The following is a 17,417-nucleotide window of genomic DNA, read 5'->3' as shown; positions in this document are numbered from 1 at the left end:
TCATGAAATGTTTTGCTGGGTGATATAGATATTTGCATTTTAGGGGCTGTCGAACCCTGATCTAGTGGCAAGGAATAAATAATATAATCTCTAAGAAATTCCTGCCAGATCCTTAGATCTTAATTCTACGTTCGACTGCACGCAGCAGAAGCAGCAAGTTTTAGTTCTGATTCGCGGCTGAAGCATCTTTGCTGCTCTGGCTCCGTGGTCAAAAAGTGGGTCTAATGCACCTTTGGCGGAGCTACCCTATCCTTTCTTTGCCTGTAAGAATGGCGATTGAAATCGAGAGTCGCTTGGCTTATTTTAATAAATAAAGCTACATTCAGACTGCAAGCACTGGAAACAGCAAAAACAATTTTGATGATTGTCCACATTAAGGTCAGACGTCCAGTAAAGTGTGTCCAGATAGGGTTAGGGTTAGATGCGTGTTCAATAGAAGAGAGTGGCTTTGCTATATTTGCTGTTATAAGTGGGTAAAAAGTAGTTTTAGTATGTTTTTAAGGGAGAAAATCCACCTGAAAACAATATCGGTGCAGTCAGTTCATGAAGGTTACGAACCTGCCTTCATATATCATTTTGCAGCCAGACCCCCTGTACCGGGGGTCTGAGCGGTTACTGTATACGTCGGTGCTCTGTCAGTGGAAATCCTGTTCAATGGGAGCCTCTAGCCAGGTCGTGGTTTTCCACTACTGTTCGTGGCGGCTGGAAGGAGTTTTTCAAGTATGTAATCCAAACTGCAGGCACCAGAATAATAAAATCGAACATATTCTGCCAACTTTCGACATTTTACATTAATTTAGGCGTTAATAAACAGTTTCAGAGTTGTGATAATAGTGATCTGCATTATCAGCAGTGCTGTGCCTGTCTCCCTGCCAGCTCCCAGATCAGCTTCTCTGATTGGTTGATGTGAATGAGCAGCAAAAGTTTAATTTTTCCATCTTCAGCAGCTGTTGCTTCACAGCGAGTAATTTGCGTCAAGTGTTTCAGATGCTCAAACGCTGCATGACCTTTTGCTGCACGTCAACCATTGACTATACACGTAAACAGTCTGCTTCTGCAGCGTGTGGTCTGAACGTAGCATTATGAGTTAATATTAAACATGTACCAATAGGAATACCAAGTTTGCTTTACAGTATGGTGTAATCACCATCATAAGTTGGTTTCTACTGTAATGAACTGCACTTCAAAAACCGGTTTGCTTGTGAGTAAAACAGAAACCAACAGCTTGATAAAGATGTAAAGAATTGGTCAATCAGGAAAAGCAGCCTGTAGGTCTGTAGTCATTATTCAGATTAAGGTTTTCATTTGGCTAATGATCCAACCATCAATAAAAATTACAAATACATTCTTTAAAAATCCTACAATACGACTTCCTGGATTTTTTTTTTCCTAATTTCATCTCTCATAGTTGAAGTGTACCTATGATGAAAAATACAGATCTATCTCATTATTCTAAGTAGGAGAACATGCACAGTGCTTGACTAAATACTTTTTGGCCCCACTGTATGTGTCCTTTACCCATCCAAAGATGTCCTTTCTATCTGGATGAATTCTAAATCTCCCTTAATAACATCATTAAACATTTTAATATTGGAGTTTGGCAACTATTCTGACATCTGTTTTTCTCCCTACCTGCCACAGGGACAGCAGATAGAAAATAGCCATGCTAGAATGTGGCACAGTACATCTCCACTACTCATGATTTTCTAGAAATAGTCACCATTTGAATATAAAAAATATATATCAAATAAAAAAATGACAATTTACGCGCATGACGTATCCTGAACAGCAGTGTTTGAAGAAAATACAATTTTTCCCCTTTTTTATTGAAAAGCAGCTGTCCTGCTATTTAGTACTCAGCAGGGTGTTTATATTGGTTATGAACTAAATTTACTTTGCACCTTTAGAGTTTTTAATTATATAATCAGTAGGATCTTGGGTGCCAGGAATTGATGAACACTTTTTTTTTTTCTAAAAAAAAAAAAAAAAAAAACATTTACTTTTGCAAATATCTACTTATTGAAGTAAAGACAGAGATGCTGATTTTCCAATGGGGCTACAGCAGCTAAATGTCTGAAATAGAGGGCAGATAGACAGCAAGTTTATTCAGAAAGAGAGTTTATTTAACAATTCTCCCAAAAACACACAGCAAAATAATCAAAAATAATCAATCTGTATAAACAAGGTTGGTGAGACACAGAAAGCAAACACTCGACTTGGAACAAGGCATTTTTCAACATAAAACTTCTTTAACACCAAAAGTGTCTACCTGGCATACAAATGGCAATACAGATAAAACTACATAAAATGTAAACAAAGTAAAAAAAATAAACTTATGTACATTGTGAAGAAATCACAGCCAGCTTTGGATCCTATTCCAACGTGCTGAAGAAAAAAAAAAAAAAAGGACAAACCATGTAAATTATTCTCCTATACATGTTATTTTCACCTTTTGCTCATATTCTATATTTTTGTGGTTTGTAAAGCCGAATAGTTTAGAACTTCATGAAAAAGTGTAGATGTTAGTTTGCTTTCCCTTTAAAGGTTGCAGGAATGTTTCTGAAAGGAAAAAGAAGCTAAAAATATGTTTCTAAATATGAAGCTTATCTTTAAACTGAACGTTGCCCTGAACATTTCCACATTGAGCTGTGCTATCGCTACAGCTGGTGCAGACTTACAGACATCAGAATCGGTATTTCTGGCCTCGGTCTCTGCCGCCTCTCCCTCCACCTCCTCTTCCACCCCTTCCATGTTCTCTTGGAGAAAGCAGCTCTTTCTCCCTCCTGTGCTTCTCGTATCTCTCCGCCATGAGCACCAACTCTTCTGGGACGTCCTGAAAATGCATTCCCTTGTAATATATAACATTTACATATTCAGGCAGTTTACATAAATGGGCAACAATCAATCATCTATACATTAAACCAGGGTTGGGCTTCACAGAAGCACAGTGGGTAGCAGTGCTGCCTTGCAGCAGGAGTGTTCTGGGTTCGAATCCTGGCCCAGGGTCTTTCTGCATGGAGTTTACATGTTCTACATGTGTGGGTTCTCTCCAGCTTCCTCCCACAGTCCGCTTAATTGGCTTCTCTATATTCTCCTTAGGTGTGAATGGTTGTCTCTGTGTTGCCCTGCGATAGATTCTCGCCCATTGACAGCTGGAGATAGGCACCCCTCGTGACCCCAGTTGGAATAAGCATGATAGAAAACGGTTCTATGGATGGATAAACCAGGGGTCTGCATGAGGCTCTTTGGACCCTCTACCATGGCCACTTAATAGTGGCTAAATATAATAAGAATTAAATATTGTAGAACAAGAATTAGTCTAAAGGGCTGGTTATCCTCCCGCAGTAGTGTTAGGAGGAAGCAGATATTTTTGATTTATGCTTAATATTGAAGCATGGTCTGCGCTATGTTTATTCCACGCCACAACGCAAAAGGGACAATCACAAACTAGCTGTGGGTCTAGATACAGCCGAGGTGGTGAGAAAAGTGGGGGCAAGTTTGTCCGACATCAGAGGGATATGAGGGCGACAAAGAGTGGGGATCCAGGTGGAAAAAGGGTCCCAGCGTTCTCTGCATCTAGCTCTTCTAGGTAATCCATCTTCACGAGTCGTTCTCCGCAATGGCGGTCATACAAACAAAACAAGCCGATAAGGCACCAAATAGAAAATACGCAGCTTGAGAGCGGATGTAGATTTGACCAATCAGAGGCCTCCTGTTTGAGGTGACCTACAATATGGGAAAGGTGCGGAGGGGGCAGGGATCTGCATTCACCACAACACACACGCAGATGACCTGGTTTCGAAGTATAAAATCAGCTTTTAGACGCTTATGTGGTTTTTATAAAAAACATTGGAAAGCACCAGAAATGTGTTTTTACATATTTCTAATTCAATTAGCTTGGAAACTTACTTTTTTATTATCATTTTTGTCTACATCAAATAATACCCTACATGAAAAAATCCATGCTTCAGTTTTACGGGTATTTTTATGTTTTACCTTATTTTAAAAGCATAAAATACAAAGAAGCTCTTGTTTTTTAAGATGGCAACATATCAAGTATGGCATATATTTAACCAAAGTAATAGGTTGTTTATTTAAAAAAACAAAAAAAAAAAAACAAAAAAAAACCATGTAATATTTTTTGGCTCTCAAGTTTTTCTTAGCTGGACTCACAGCAAAATGGCTCTTTGGATATGAAAGTTTGCAGACCCCTGATTTAAACCCTCTGATGATTTCCACATGGTTACCTGTCCTGCTCTCTCCAGGATTGAGATCAGCTCTGAGGCCATCCTCCAGTTATCTCTCGTCAACAGGGTAATGGCAGCACCCGTTCGCCTAGGGAAAAAAAATGCGTTGCATCACAAACTGACCCAGTCTAAGCCTATAGCTACAGGTGGACGGACATAAACGTAGATCTGTTACCCCGCTCTGCCTGTGCGGCCCACGCGATGGACGTACTCCTCTATGTTTCGTGGGAAGTCGTAGTTAAACACGTGGGTTATATCGTGGACATCCAGCCCCCTGGAAGCCAGATCTGTGGCGACCAGGATGCGAACATGACCTGGAAGAGTAAACGCACTAAAACGGTTGTATTGTGCTTTTGCAGGTATAAGCGAGGAGGGGGTGGGCAGCAGCCCCTTTTTCCACAACTTCATATGTTTTAACTATGGTACAAAATGGCTGTAGAAAGTTGCAGAGGTTTATTTTGATTACGGGTAAAACCAAATTTTTATTAGCACATTTTTGTATTGTGTTGAAAATTTCTAGAAATCTGAAAAAAAAAAACTTCCCAGACATTTTCATTCAGATGTGAAAACCTGTTGGAAATCATGATTTTTTTAGTAACATACTCTCCTTAAAGTCCCTGAGAGCCTCCTCCCGGACGCTCTGTTCTCGGTCTCCATGGAGACACTGCACAGCGATGCCTTGCAGGGACATGTCACTCGATAGGTCATCGGCTCTGATTTGGCAGAAACAAAGACACGTGGCATGCTGTGAGTGCAGTGGGTAGTTTCCCAAAGATATCAAACAGCAGCTGCAGGGGAATTTTGTAAAAGAAGCGCTTAACTCCCAACTCACACAATCTTCCTGCCCACAAAGATTAAGACTTTATCAAGGGGTTGCATATTCCTGATAAAGTCGAAAACATACGACTTTTTCTCCTCCTCCTGAACAATCAGCAGTGTCTGCTTCACCGTGTTGACTGACTGGTGCACAGATGGAGAAAAACTGAGCGTGAAAACTAATGATGGAAAAAAAAAAAGAAGTACAAGAGATTAAATTTCACTTCCTCTTACAGCCAAGTCCAGGGTGCCCACGTAAACCATCATGGGATTCTTTAGGTAGGATTTAGCCAATCTTCTTACACCTGTGGGCCAGGTGGCACTGGAACATAAACCAACAATAAAAGTGCAGTTTATTCATTTCTACAGCATAATTCAGCAAATCTTGGAAAATATCTGAAAAATATTTAGCTTCGGTTCAGATTCTTTATATTACATTAATATCTAAGATTAATAAAAAAAAAAAAAAAAAACTACATAGAAATGAAGATCAGTCAGATGCCATCACCTTCAAAATGATCTACTCTGCTTAATTAAAGGTATAGAGGATGATCTTTTATTTCCGGGTGGATCATCTAAATAAGGGGTCCTCCTAATTATCAATCATTCTGGTGATTCGTTTATGTAGGGCGGTCCTACATGCTCCTCCCCTGATAGTTATCTTTTTCTGAGCATGCAAACTTTCAGGTGTACATCTGTGGTGAGCAGCAGTTTCAGACGGTCATTGAAGCTCATCTTTCTCAACGCAGTTCTTTGAAAATGGCAGAGGGTCGAGAGAGAGAGTGTCTACAAAGTGTATGAGAAGAAAAGGCCTCAGAAGAGGCAGATATATCCCGGAAAGTTTCACACAGAGAGCTCACCTCACTAAGCATTATGGGATTTGCTGTTACAGCGGCCTGCTAGCCGACAGCGGCGACTAGTAAAAGGACGCAGGCACCATGCAGTTGAGGAGGAGTTACATGACCAACTGGGAGCGAAAAGTAGCGATCATCTGTTTGAAAAGTAATTTAACCGAGTTTTCTATAAATCCATATAGTCCCCGCTCTATATAGTGATTGAGAGATTTAGGTTAGGCCGGACGTTCAGGCATTGTAAGCTTGTATGAGCTATAAGAACAGCAACTTTTAAACATAGCATGCACAAGCAGAAATAGGCTCATGTGCGCTCTTACACGCGTTTAATAGGCATTCCCTCTCCGGAGCGGGTAGACGGTTGTGCATTTCTTTTTTAAAGTGGAGAGGGAGGGTCTTTAAAAAATTCACGTAACTCCTCCACAATACCTTTAAATCTTCATACATGAACAGGGGAGTTTACCTCATTGATGAGTCACTAAATCAATGGATGCAAAGTTTAAAAACCCTAAAAATGTAGAAACATCCTTAAAGGAGTCTTAGCCTTGTATTTTACTTATACTTTTCTAATATTGTCTTTAAATTCAAGTTTCATCATTTCTAGGAGAATAAAAAAATACCGGTATGCTTCTGCAATAAAATCTTTCAAATCAGAGACGGTAAAATCAGGTAACCTTACATTTAATAAGAGGAAGACACTAAATTTCTCATGCTGAGGAGAGAGCAGCAGCAAGAATGCAGATCCAAGTATAAAATTGGAAGTAACAAGTCCCACAGCAATGGACTGTGGACAAGCAAAGCCTTCACACTCAAACCCTGGAGTGAAACATCTTGTTTGTGGAGTTTTTTTTCTTTTCCTGAGGGTGACATGTTTATTTGACTTGTGTGTATGCACAACTATATAGATGTAATGTAAGCAACATTACTGGTTTGCCATGATTCATTTACCATGGTCAGTGATGTCTGCTGCATTCATTTTTAAATTTGTTCACTCCTGGAAAGCTTTTTAGCTCCAAATGAAGAGCTAACTCTTTTTTTTTTTTGTGGATGTTTGGAAATGCACTAATGGCCCAGTGAAGACCAAAGCTCAGCTCTACCTGGTCATGACAGTCTGTCGGTCTGGACGGATGTCCAGCAAAATCTTCAGAATCTGGGGTTCGAAGCCCATATCAAGCATCCGATCCGCCTCGTCCAGCACCTTTCCCCGACATTCAGACCCGATTAGTATCAAAACTTCCCCAAAGAGCAAACAGTTAAATTAAAGAGAAGCTACAGTATTCAGCACTGAATTCAAATTTTCAAATAAACCAAAATTTGACCAAGTAGGTGATGGAGCGCAGATTGATGAGCTCGTTCATCTGCAAGTCGTTGAGGCGTCCAGGCGTGGCGATCACAATGTCCACCCCGCCTTTCACCAGGTTGATCTGGCCTTTCCTGTCAGCCCCTCCATAGATGCAGACGCTAAGAGACAAGGAAGGGGCTGACATCACGATTACCTCAAATAACATGCAAGACCTTCTCCTCCATCACCGATTACCTTTTGTATCCTTTATAACTGTACTTGTTGCACTCTGCTTCAATCTGCAGAGCAAGCTCTCTGGTGGGGGTCAGCACCAACATGCCTGGACCGTCCCTCTCAGCTCTGGGTCTGTCATTAGAAAACAAACCATCCAGGTTCATAACTCAGTATTTTATTTAAATATAAAAACAAAGTGTTGGACTCACACAAGCTGTCCATCCATGTGGATGAACCCTGGCAGCAGGTAGGCCAGAGTTTTCCCAGTGCCTGTCTGAGCAATCGCTATCAGGTCCTCCCCACTGAGTAACACGGGCCATGCCTGAGACTGGAGGGAGACCATTAAGCAATTATAGAGATAGACCATATAGCACTTACAGATGCTGCACTCTTGATTGGGAAAAACACATTTAAACAAGCCTTTTTAATAAAAGCTAAAAAAATAAATAACTTCAAAATGCAGAGACAGAATGAAAGGATGTGGAAGCAGAGCAGCTTCGGGTTTATAAACTACACAGGTGGCTGTGCAGCTGCTTGAAAATCCATGTTAAATTTATCATAATATCCCATTAGAGCTTAACAATCCTCTTATTGTGAAATGAAAGCTAAACATGAAGAGTTGATGTTGCAGTTTCATTTTTCCCTGCAGCATAACAGCTACAAATCTGGCCAAGACATGAGCTTACTGAACAGCAGGGTTATAAAAAATACCTAACATTTTTAAAATAGGTCCAGAAGTTTAAATCAGAGCTCATTTTAAATTCACAACAACTAATAAACTGTCATTTAAGAGAGAATGGAAAAAAACCCATCCATGCTGAATGTTCGGAGCGTGTGAAAAAAGAGCAACTTCAGCAAGTCAGAAAAGAGGAAGTAAAATTTGGAAGTTAGAAGTAGCCTTGCTTCACAGAGAGGAAATAAAGACTTATTGGGATTAATGATTTCCAAGAGCTCATGAATAACCACCTTCAATTATATGATAACTTTCACTATAACCTTAGTTTTTCTTGCAATCAAGATGCATTTCAAGCACTTTCTGTTTTTCTTTAGACTGGATCTGGATTTTATGAATGGCACTAAAATGGATAAGGATTCAGATCAGTGAAGCAGCTGTGGGTATTTCCATTTTCATATTGCTTTATGGGATTTACCTGCTGCACCACGGCCACAACATAGTGACAGTTAATTCATAAATAACATGGTGTCTAGGTTAGACTGATGGTCCCAGACATGAATTGATTCATTGTTTCTCTAATTTTCTCGTTTACTTCTGGAAAACTCTCCAACGTTGAAAAATTGAGCTGTAAGGGTAGGAAAGGCCGATGGGAACTCATCGCATAATAGTCAGCTCCATTAAGATTTCTGTGGGTTTTGTAGGAAATAAATGTCTGCTGTGGTGGAAAACAAACCACTGTGGTGTTATTGGTCGGATATGTACAGATTTTCTTTAAAAAATGTGTTATTCTTAATTTAAATTGACAAAAAATAAGCATCTAAACTTTAGTTTTTCGCATCAGCTGCACAAAAAACACAGTAAAGCATCCAATAAAGGTAAAAAAGCTTCAAATATATTTCTAAACAGTGAATTATCTCCAATATACACAGAGTCCCTAATCAGATGGTGTTGGACAGATGTATTGGGTTCTTATGAGGATTCATTGTTTGAATAATACCTGTATAGGGGTTGGTTTGACAAAACCAACACGCTCAATATTTTCCATAATCTCGGGATAAGGTTCGAATGCCTCCAGAAAAGTACGACAGGGATTGGGTATGGGTCGCTTCTCTCCCTCCTCCTTTATGTCATCCACAAATATATTATTATTTTCCTTCCTGCAATAAAAAAAGACCAAAATGAATGGGATTTAATTTGAAAACTGGGAGTTCCAGCAAAGCAAGAACTGATCATATAAACCCCTTTTGTCCATATTGTTAGGATCTTTAACAGTAAATTTTTAGAAACTGCAAATTCCAACACTCGTGTTTTGCTGCAGTGAAACACGACCAACAAACACCAAGACACACAGGCTGGTAAACATCTGCAGCCCCACATACCAGTCTACATTCCAACTTTGAGATTTAACCACATTAATGAATGAGCACCATCTGCTACAGTCATTTTACTGCTGTGTGGTTCTGGCTCTAACAGCAGAAACAAAAGATGCCTGGCCGCCTGTTTGTAAATTATCTTAAAATGCTAACTGTCAAAATTTAAAAAGATGAATTTCTATTTTTTTTCCCCCCATATATGCGCTTGTAATAAAGCTTTTCTCCACTCAATACAGCAGACTCCATTAGCCAGTTGATGAGAGAAAGATTCAGCCCAAAATGTCTCGGCACGCACTCTACTCCACCCTGCTGCTGTGATAAAACTTAGACAACTTTTATTGTTATTTTGTTTACATGGAGTGTAAACAAAATTAAATTTCCTTTTGTACAGCTTTCATGACATTTTCCATTTCTTGAAGTGCAGCGGTGACCAAATGTAAACAGTGTGGGCTAAAAACCAGGCACCAGTTTGTGAAGATCCATCACAAAAAAACGGCAACATGTGCACCTCAAACCCCAGCACGGACTCCAACCAAGACTGAGCAATAAAACATTAACCTAATGCGGCGAAAAGAACCTAACTGGAGTCTGATCGGTGACTGAATAAGACCAGATAAGCCAGGTAAGATCAGCTCCACTCTGGGAATGAGGCCTTTCTGCTAAACTGTGAGACGCTCCATTCAGAATAACTTCAATATTTCGAACTTTCTTTCTTGAGATGACTGCGCCTCTAAAAAACCTGTGTAGTCTTTGAGGCATGACATTCTATTTCTTCTCCCATGCCACTTAACTTGTTGCTAGAAGGGGCAAAAATCTGCAAAACCTCTGGAATTTGAACTATTCTCCTTTTCAGTTTTTTTTTCCTTTCATTGCATGTGTGATACAATAATTTTTGCACCTTTTACACCAACAGTTATAGCCTGTAAATAAATAAAAATAGAATAGTGGATGCTTTTCTAATTCAGTATCTATGGGTAGGATGGGAAGTGTATTAACAGAAAATGAAAAGCAGAGACATCATTACCTCCATTCACAGACTTCCTCAGGAGTGAGGACAGACACACTCGCTGCTTCGATGTAAAATTTCTTCTTCAGTGGAGGGAGGTCTGAGAAGTTTTAGGGAGTATGAGAAAAGGCTCCCATCAAAGTTGAGAAACAGAGGAAACTAAAATCTGTCAAATACATCAGGAATTATTTTCCTCTTGAACCACTGTTTAAATTTCTGTTCACACTGCATTCACAAAAACAGAAAATAAATGACATTGCTGCCCAAACTAATGTGGATCAGATCCCCCACCTTTCCATTTCAGCTCCTCGTACTTTGCTCTGTTTTCTCGGATGTCGTTCCAGTCTATGAAAGGACGAGCCGGAGCATCCTTTGAGGCCTGTATCGCCTCCTGTGACCACACCGAGCCATTACTGGGCATGGCTCCTCGATCCACTCCTCCAAACCTTTCCCCATCGCTGCACCGCCCTCTACCTGGACCTCAGAAACAGAAGCAGGAGAAAAATTATCAAACAACTAAAGGAAATATCAATTGAGCTGGGAAAAATGTGTTGACCCCTGAAAGATTTCTTCTGCCTTGATTAAGCTAAACACTTAAATTATTTTACATTTATTTTCATAGATAATCCTATAGTACAGCCATAGCTGGTTGACGACTCTCTTATGCAGAGCTTTTCATTCAAACACTCTGCAGGGTTTTCAATTATAAAAATCACCAGCTTAGAACCTAAACTGGGTTTAATCTAGGGCTGCAACAACGAACCGATAAAATCGATAAAAATCGACTTTTAAAAGTGTTGGCAACGCATTTCATCATCGATTAGGTGTGTCGCGCGATTAATGCGTCATCCGCCGCCGTCATCACTGCCACTTGATTGAAACAGGGGAAGAAAAAAAAAAAATACGGCAGAGCGAGCCAGCACCGCAGGTGAGCAAAGGCTGTTTTCAAAAGGCAGTAACATCAACTGTTCTAATGACCGATACCGCAAACGTAAAGCGAAAAAAGTCGTAACATACAACTTTTGTAAAAACAAATTAACATGGCACGGAAGCACCACTGTTATGATGCAGCACCTGAAAAGGAAACACGTTGGAGCCTTCGATGGCACTGATCAGCAGGATGAGCGACCTTGTTTGTTTGGTTTTAAAGTGGGGAAACGTTACGTTAGTTTCTCAGGTAGCTCATCTGATGCTTCCCTTACCGTGTTAGTAGGTTACAGACAGTGATAAGGTTGGCTACTTATTTTACTTTTAATTTCATCTGAATTAGTTTAAGCAGCGTTTATATTTTCTTTATAAATAAATTAACTTGCAAATTATGAGGGCAAGGCTTTTAAAGTTTAAATCTTCTGGCAAAGATAAAGTAAAGAAGATCCTGCAATTTAGGGAAGTAAAGCAGAATAAAATCAGGCAAGATCAGTAATATGTCGATAAATTATATGCCACATTTCCATGTAAATATCCGTCTTTGGAGGATGTGTTTTTTAGCACCCCTAGTTCTCTCATTTTTTTTCCAAATACAATTTATAATTTGAATCACAGGGCTATTTTTATCTCTATGGTTCAGTATTTTCTCAAATAGCAACTTTAACTGCTATACTTTCCTGTCTTAAAAGGCAGAACTCTTCTAGTCTAAAAAAAAACTAATTTGTTGAAATGGGGGGGACCTATTGTTTGAACCCCTTAGGGGCTTTAAAGGAATAGTACACCCAAAACATGATTAGCCTTAATTTTCTACTCACCCCCATGCTGAACAACACTCTGGAGTATTTTTTTGATATCTCAAATGCATCTGGAGATCTGGGAGGCTTCTTGCTGTCTGCTGACATTCAAATAATGGAGGTCTATGGTGACCGAGACAGAAAGGTCCATAAAAGTCCACAAAAAACGTGTCAATATTCCTCCATACTGCTCGTCCAATGTATTCCAAGTGTCCTGAGTGGGTAACATCCAGAATTTACTCGAAACGAAGTCATTTAGAATGTTTTTAGAGCATAAACAGTAGTGTATAGGATTTCCTGAAAGCGCGCACATGCGCACTCACAACGCTACGGAAGCCGGCAGACCAAACCAGATGAAAGTGCGCATTCAGCGTCTGCTCTGCCAATAATGCAAGCGTAGAAGAAGAAATGTGCTGTTTACCTGTGCAAAGAAAGAAACAACGAAAGAAAAATGTCTGAGGACTTCAGTGTTGAGGAAGAGCATGAGTTCTTTGCCGAGCTGAATGCGCTGGTTTGGTCTGCCGGCTTCCGTAGCGTCGTGAACGCGCATGTGCGCGCTTTCAGGAAATCCTATACACTATTGTTTATGCTCTAAAAACATTCTATGACTTCATTTCGAGTAAATTCTGGATGCTACCCACTCAGGACACTTGGAATACATTGGACGAGCAGTATGGAGGAATATTGACACGTTTTTTGTGGACTTTTATGGACCTTTCTGTCTCGGTCACCATAGACCTCCATTATTTGAATGTCAGCAGACAGCAAGAAGCCTCCCAGATCTCCAGATGCATTTGAGATATCAAAAAAGTACTCCAGAGTGTTGTTCAGCATGGGGGTGAGTAGAAAATTAAGGCTAATCATGTTTTGGGTGTACTATTCCTTTAAAAAACAAAAATGCCTGCCTTTTTTTGCGCTTTATGAAACAAAGTACCCTATATTTTGTGGATGTACAGCTACATTTCTCATGTAAGTTTGCGTAGTTTTAACACAAACATTTATTTTTCATATTGCACCAGTGAAGTTAATGAGCAACCTGTACTTGTGTGCTTGTTTGTTCTGTCTAAAATGTTTATTTTGGAATAAAGAGGTTAATATAAAAAATATTTTTTGTCCGATTCATCGATTAATCGAAAAAATAATCGATTTTTAAAATAATTGTTAGTTGCAGCCCTAGTTTAATCACAAACTAGAAACCCTTTCTAGTCTAAATCTTTTAACATGTAGCCAACAAAACTATCAGTAACTAACTTGCAAAGCTCCACTTTACAAAAGTTTAAACATGAGAAATGGGCAACCATACTCTTACTTTTCTAATAGATCACGTTTGCAAATCTGCATTATGACCCTTGGGACTAATAATTGACATACTTGTGTACTTTACCCCCAGTTAAAATCTGTTAAGCTTGCCTGCAGCCTCACTCACACCCCAAGCATCAGTAATCAGCTGTTAATTACACAATTTTACTTAGAAAATGAGAGAAGCTTCTAAAAACACCTGTTGATACTTTTTGTAAAATAAAGGACATTCAGAGCTGAAAGGTTATTTGGCTGCATTTGCATATTTTAGGAATTATTTTAATAAACAAATAAAGAATTTACAATAAAAGCTAAAACATTAAGTTAAAGTTTATTTTGTATAAACGAGAGGTCATGAATTTGACAATACTGTTGGGAGTTTTATTTAATTTGCATGTTGATTTAAGGGATAAAAGGACAGAGCAAAGAAAACTTCAGACGGATGTTCAACTTTTGAAATCTATTGATTAAAAAAACAACTAATAAAGCTTTGGTAATGTTGGATCAAAGTTTATGACATCTGATACATGATAAAACGGATCAGAAACAGCTTTTTGCTGCTTTCCCAACACTTTTCAGGGCAGGATTACGGTGCCATTCTGCCATCCTCATCCCATCAGATTATATAGAACTGCTCAAAATTAAATTAATAAAATCATTGTGAATTACTCGAATAAATAATTTGACAACAACATAGTGAGATAAACTGAATCTAATTATATCTATCAGTTTATTATTAGGAAATGTAAATTAAAATGATATATCCCAAATATAGAAATTAATGTTGAGGCATTTTTATTTAATATTTATAGTTTTTATATCATAAGATGCTTTTTCTTTAATCACTGATATTGTTGTGTGTATATGCAATCAAATCATTGGGAACTGGATAAACAGCACCAAATAAAACTAGAACATTATGACTGAATTAATTTTTTTTATCAAACATAATCTAAAAGAAGTAAATGCAAAAAAATATGTACCGTAACCAAACTGAGGGGTTCTGTCTGCCACAAGCTCTTCGATCATTTCTTTGGCTTTTTGCTGAACCGCAGATGATCCAAACAGAACCACTTCTCCTTCATCATCTCCCCTGTTAACCTGTTATAAAAAACCAAAAACTATTCAAATCACAGAGACAAACATCCTAAACATTTAGACAACTACATCTCTATGTAACTACAGTCAGGAAAGGATGAGAGCTTGTTCTATTATTTACTATGTTGACAAAAATTACAAAAACCACAAAAAAAGACTAAATGACTAAAATTTGAATAAAATTAAAATTGATTAAATAAAAGACTAAATAAAAAAAAAAAGCTGACAAAATTAACAATGCTGTTAAAGAAAAGAAATAAAAATATTTCTAAATAATTTGACAATTCATTAATAGCATTCATGCTTAGAGGCATTTTTGAGCCAAATGTTGGGATTTTATGAGGGTAATGAGGGTGTTTTTTGTGGCTGAAACAATTAACCATGATTAATTGATTATTGAAATAATTGTCAACTAATATAGTAATTGATTAATGTTTAACTGGAGTATAGACTCTAAAACTCGCCTTTAGCTGACTGAGCGACCCACTTAGAGCAGTAATTATAACAAGATTGTACAAAATATATAAATATTTTCTAATTTTAGATAAAATAAACTTTTTCTTCTGTCAATGTGCTCTACCCAGAACTCAAGTGGAAAAAGTTACATTTTCACCTGGTTAAATTTTGTAAAAAAAAAAAAAAAAAAAATTCTTTTAAGGAACCTTTGGCTATCTGATTAATAAAAAAATACACCACAGATTAATCGATTTCCAAAATAATCTTTAGTTGCCTCCCTAGTGTTTTTTTTTAACTGGTTCCCTGCAGTTTTAATAGCCAGCACCACTTGCCTTGATCCTTGCACCACTACTTTCTTCAAGTTCACGAATTTTAGCTCCACCACGACCTGTGGACACAAGCAGCAAACATCTACGCTAGACACACTCCCAACAGAAAAAAAAAATGTGCCTCATTATCATCAATTTAATACAATATAAGGAAATAGCAAATGGGCCCGTTTTTGAGGTCATTCAATGTTAGCATGGTTAGCATACCAAATAAGCAGCACCTGCTTAAAATATATATGTATATTTTTTAACTTACCGATTATCCTTCCGATTGACATGTTTTCCACTTTAAAAATCAGTGGCTTGGACCTGTCGGACATCTCGTTTCCACTCCGACACTCTCCGGGGCCTCCGCCGCGGACTGTTGGTCCTCTTCGGCTCCTGAACTCGGATCCCTCCCAGCTGCGCTCTTCTCTCGCCTCCCTCCAGTTTCCAAACTGGTTTGCACTTTTAAACCCCAAATAAACATTTCCATCTTCACCACTCCCGACTATTTTCTTACTAGTCACTGTTATTTTAGGTACTGGGTCCTCAATGGCCACACCGTCTGCGTCGTACTCGTCTTCCCAGTCAGCCATCATTAAATTCCGCGGTCCAATTAACCCTGAAGTCCAATTTTAAGAAGAATTGCATCACTTCCTGTCTGGACAGGAAGAAGGTTCATATAAGACACGTTTTAATGATTTATTTTTATATGTATCACATGTATAATATTAATATGAAAGAAGTATTTACCTTAAAGGAAATATATACTTTAGTTTATTTGTTTCAAGTTGGTTTGATAAATTATGAGTTTACACAATTATTAGGATAATCAGTATTAAGGATTAGGGCCAGGCTAGTTTTCTAATAATGTTATGACTTTATTCCTTGTAATGCTACAACTTTGTTCTCGTAATTTATGACTTTATTCTCATAATTTTATGACTTTATTCTTGTAATGTTATGACTTTATTTTCATAATTGTATGACTTTATTCTTGTAACACCTTTATTCTCTTAATGTTAGGACTTTATTCTCATAATTTTACGACTTTATTCTAATAATTCTATCATTCTATAACTTTAATCTTGTTGCAAATTTGCTCTTGTAATTTTTTGACTTTATTGTCATAATATTACAACTTGAAATAAAAAAAAAGAATACAATAGAATTCAACTTTATTGTCGCTACACTGTCAAAAGTACAGCACAATGAAATAAACTCCCTGCATTTAACCCATCCTCCTGGGAAGCAGTGGGCTGCCATTGTGCAGTACCCCGGGGAGCAGTGTGGGGTTAAGGGTCTTGCTCAGGGACCCTGAGTGGCAGTCCGTGGGAGTAGGACTTAAACTCAGAACTTTTGGAACTCAAGCTCTTTTTTTTTATTTTTGTTATTAATTTTTTTTTATTTTATTTTTTTTACACAAAACCATTAAACTTTAAATAAAACCCGTTATTAAAGTTCCTGTTAAATCTCAGGGGACCTTCATGCAGGCTCATAATGACTGATGTTGTACTTTGAGGTAATGTTACCCAAAGAAAAGTTTACTCTGCCTGTAGCAACTTCTTGTAAAGTGTCACCTGATGGTTCTCAACCTGTGAAAGTTGCAGATAACCTTTAGGATGGAAGCATTAGTGTCATGGATCTTAAATATTCACTGAAGGTCATACAATTTTGAATCTCTCTTTAGAGTCAATAATTTATTTCCTAAATTAATCTTTAGAGAATGTTATCTGAAAGCTATAGTCATAGCTTCCATTCAAATTGACCTTCAAAGAACACAGAGAAAGTTATCTCAATGTCTCTCAAGGTCCAACTGAGGAGGTTGGAGGTAGTTTCTCAAGAATAGTAAACATTGTTAACTTTTAGGGTATATTGCCTACTGTAAAGGTTACAGTAAAAATTGTAAATTACCTCTAAATAATTTTTGAGTAGGATTCCAAGAAAGTTCTCTCAAAGCTATGTTGTGTGAAATGCAAAAAAACTCAAACCTAACATCTTCTGAAACACAAATCTGTTGGTAGCTTCTGGAGATCCTTTCTGGTCC

General features: G+C 38.1%; 1 protein-coding gene across 2 annotated transcripts; it reads right to left on the bottom strand.

The window, feature by feature from the left end:
• Positions 1 to 2,111: 2,111 nt before the first annotated feature.
• ddx43 (DEAD (Asp-Glu-Ala-Asp) box polypeptide 43) lies at positions 2,112 to 15,994 on the bottom strand. Of its 2 annotated transcripts, none has more exons than XM_038272559.1 (17): positions 15,645 to 15,994; positions 15,392 to 15,447; positions 14,489 to 14,606; positions 10,777 to 10,965; positions 10,504 to 10,585; positions 9,104 to 9,263; positions 7,640 to 7,758; positions 7,452 to 7,562; positions 7,234 to 7,375; positions 7,012 to 7,112; positions 5,298 to 5,385; positions 5,080 to 5,207; positions 4,851 to 4,960; positions 4,423 to 4,561; positions 4,248 to 4,335; positions 2,679 to 2,833; positions 2,112 to 2,385 (listed from the first exon to the last, which is right to left on the bottom strand). In XM_038272559.1, exons 1-16 carry the CDS (start codon positions 15,967 to 15,969, stop codon positions 2,684 to 2,686), a joined length of 2,106 nt encoding a protein of 701 aa, XP_038128487.1. In that variant the 5' UTR covers positions 15,970 to 15,994; the 3' UTR covers positions 2,112 to 2,385; positions 2,679 to 2,683. The 2 variants fall into 2 exon arrangements, with proteins under 2 accessions (XP_038128487.1, XP_038128488.1); XM_038272560.1 differs by having other exon boundaries at positions 10,777 to 10,959.
• Between the last annotated feature and the right edge of the window lie 1,423 nt (positions 15,995 to 17,417).

Source organism: Cyprinodon tularosa, unplaced genomic scaffold (assembly GCF_016077235.1).
Source record: "Cyprinodon tularosa strain WSP-4 unplaced genomic scaffold, ASM1607723v1 ctg836, whole genome shotgun sequence".
Taxonomy (NCBI): Eukaryota; Metazoa; Chordata; class Actinopteri; order Cyprinodontiformes; family Cyprinodontidae; genus Cyprinodon; species Cyprinodon tularosa.
The sequence above is the reverse complement of the archived record's forward strand: the minus strand, read 5'-3'. Positions and strand labels throughout refer to the sequence as shown.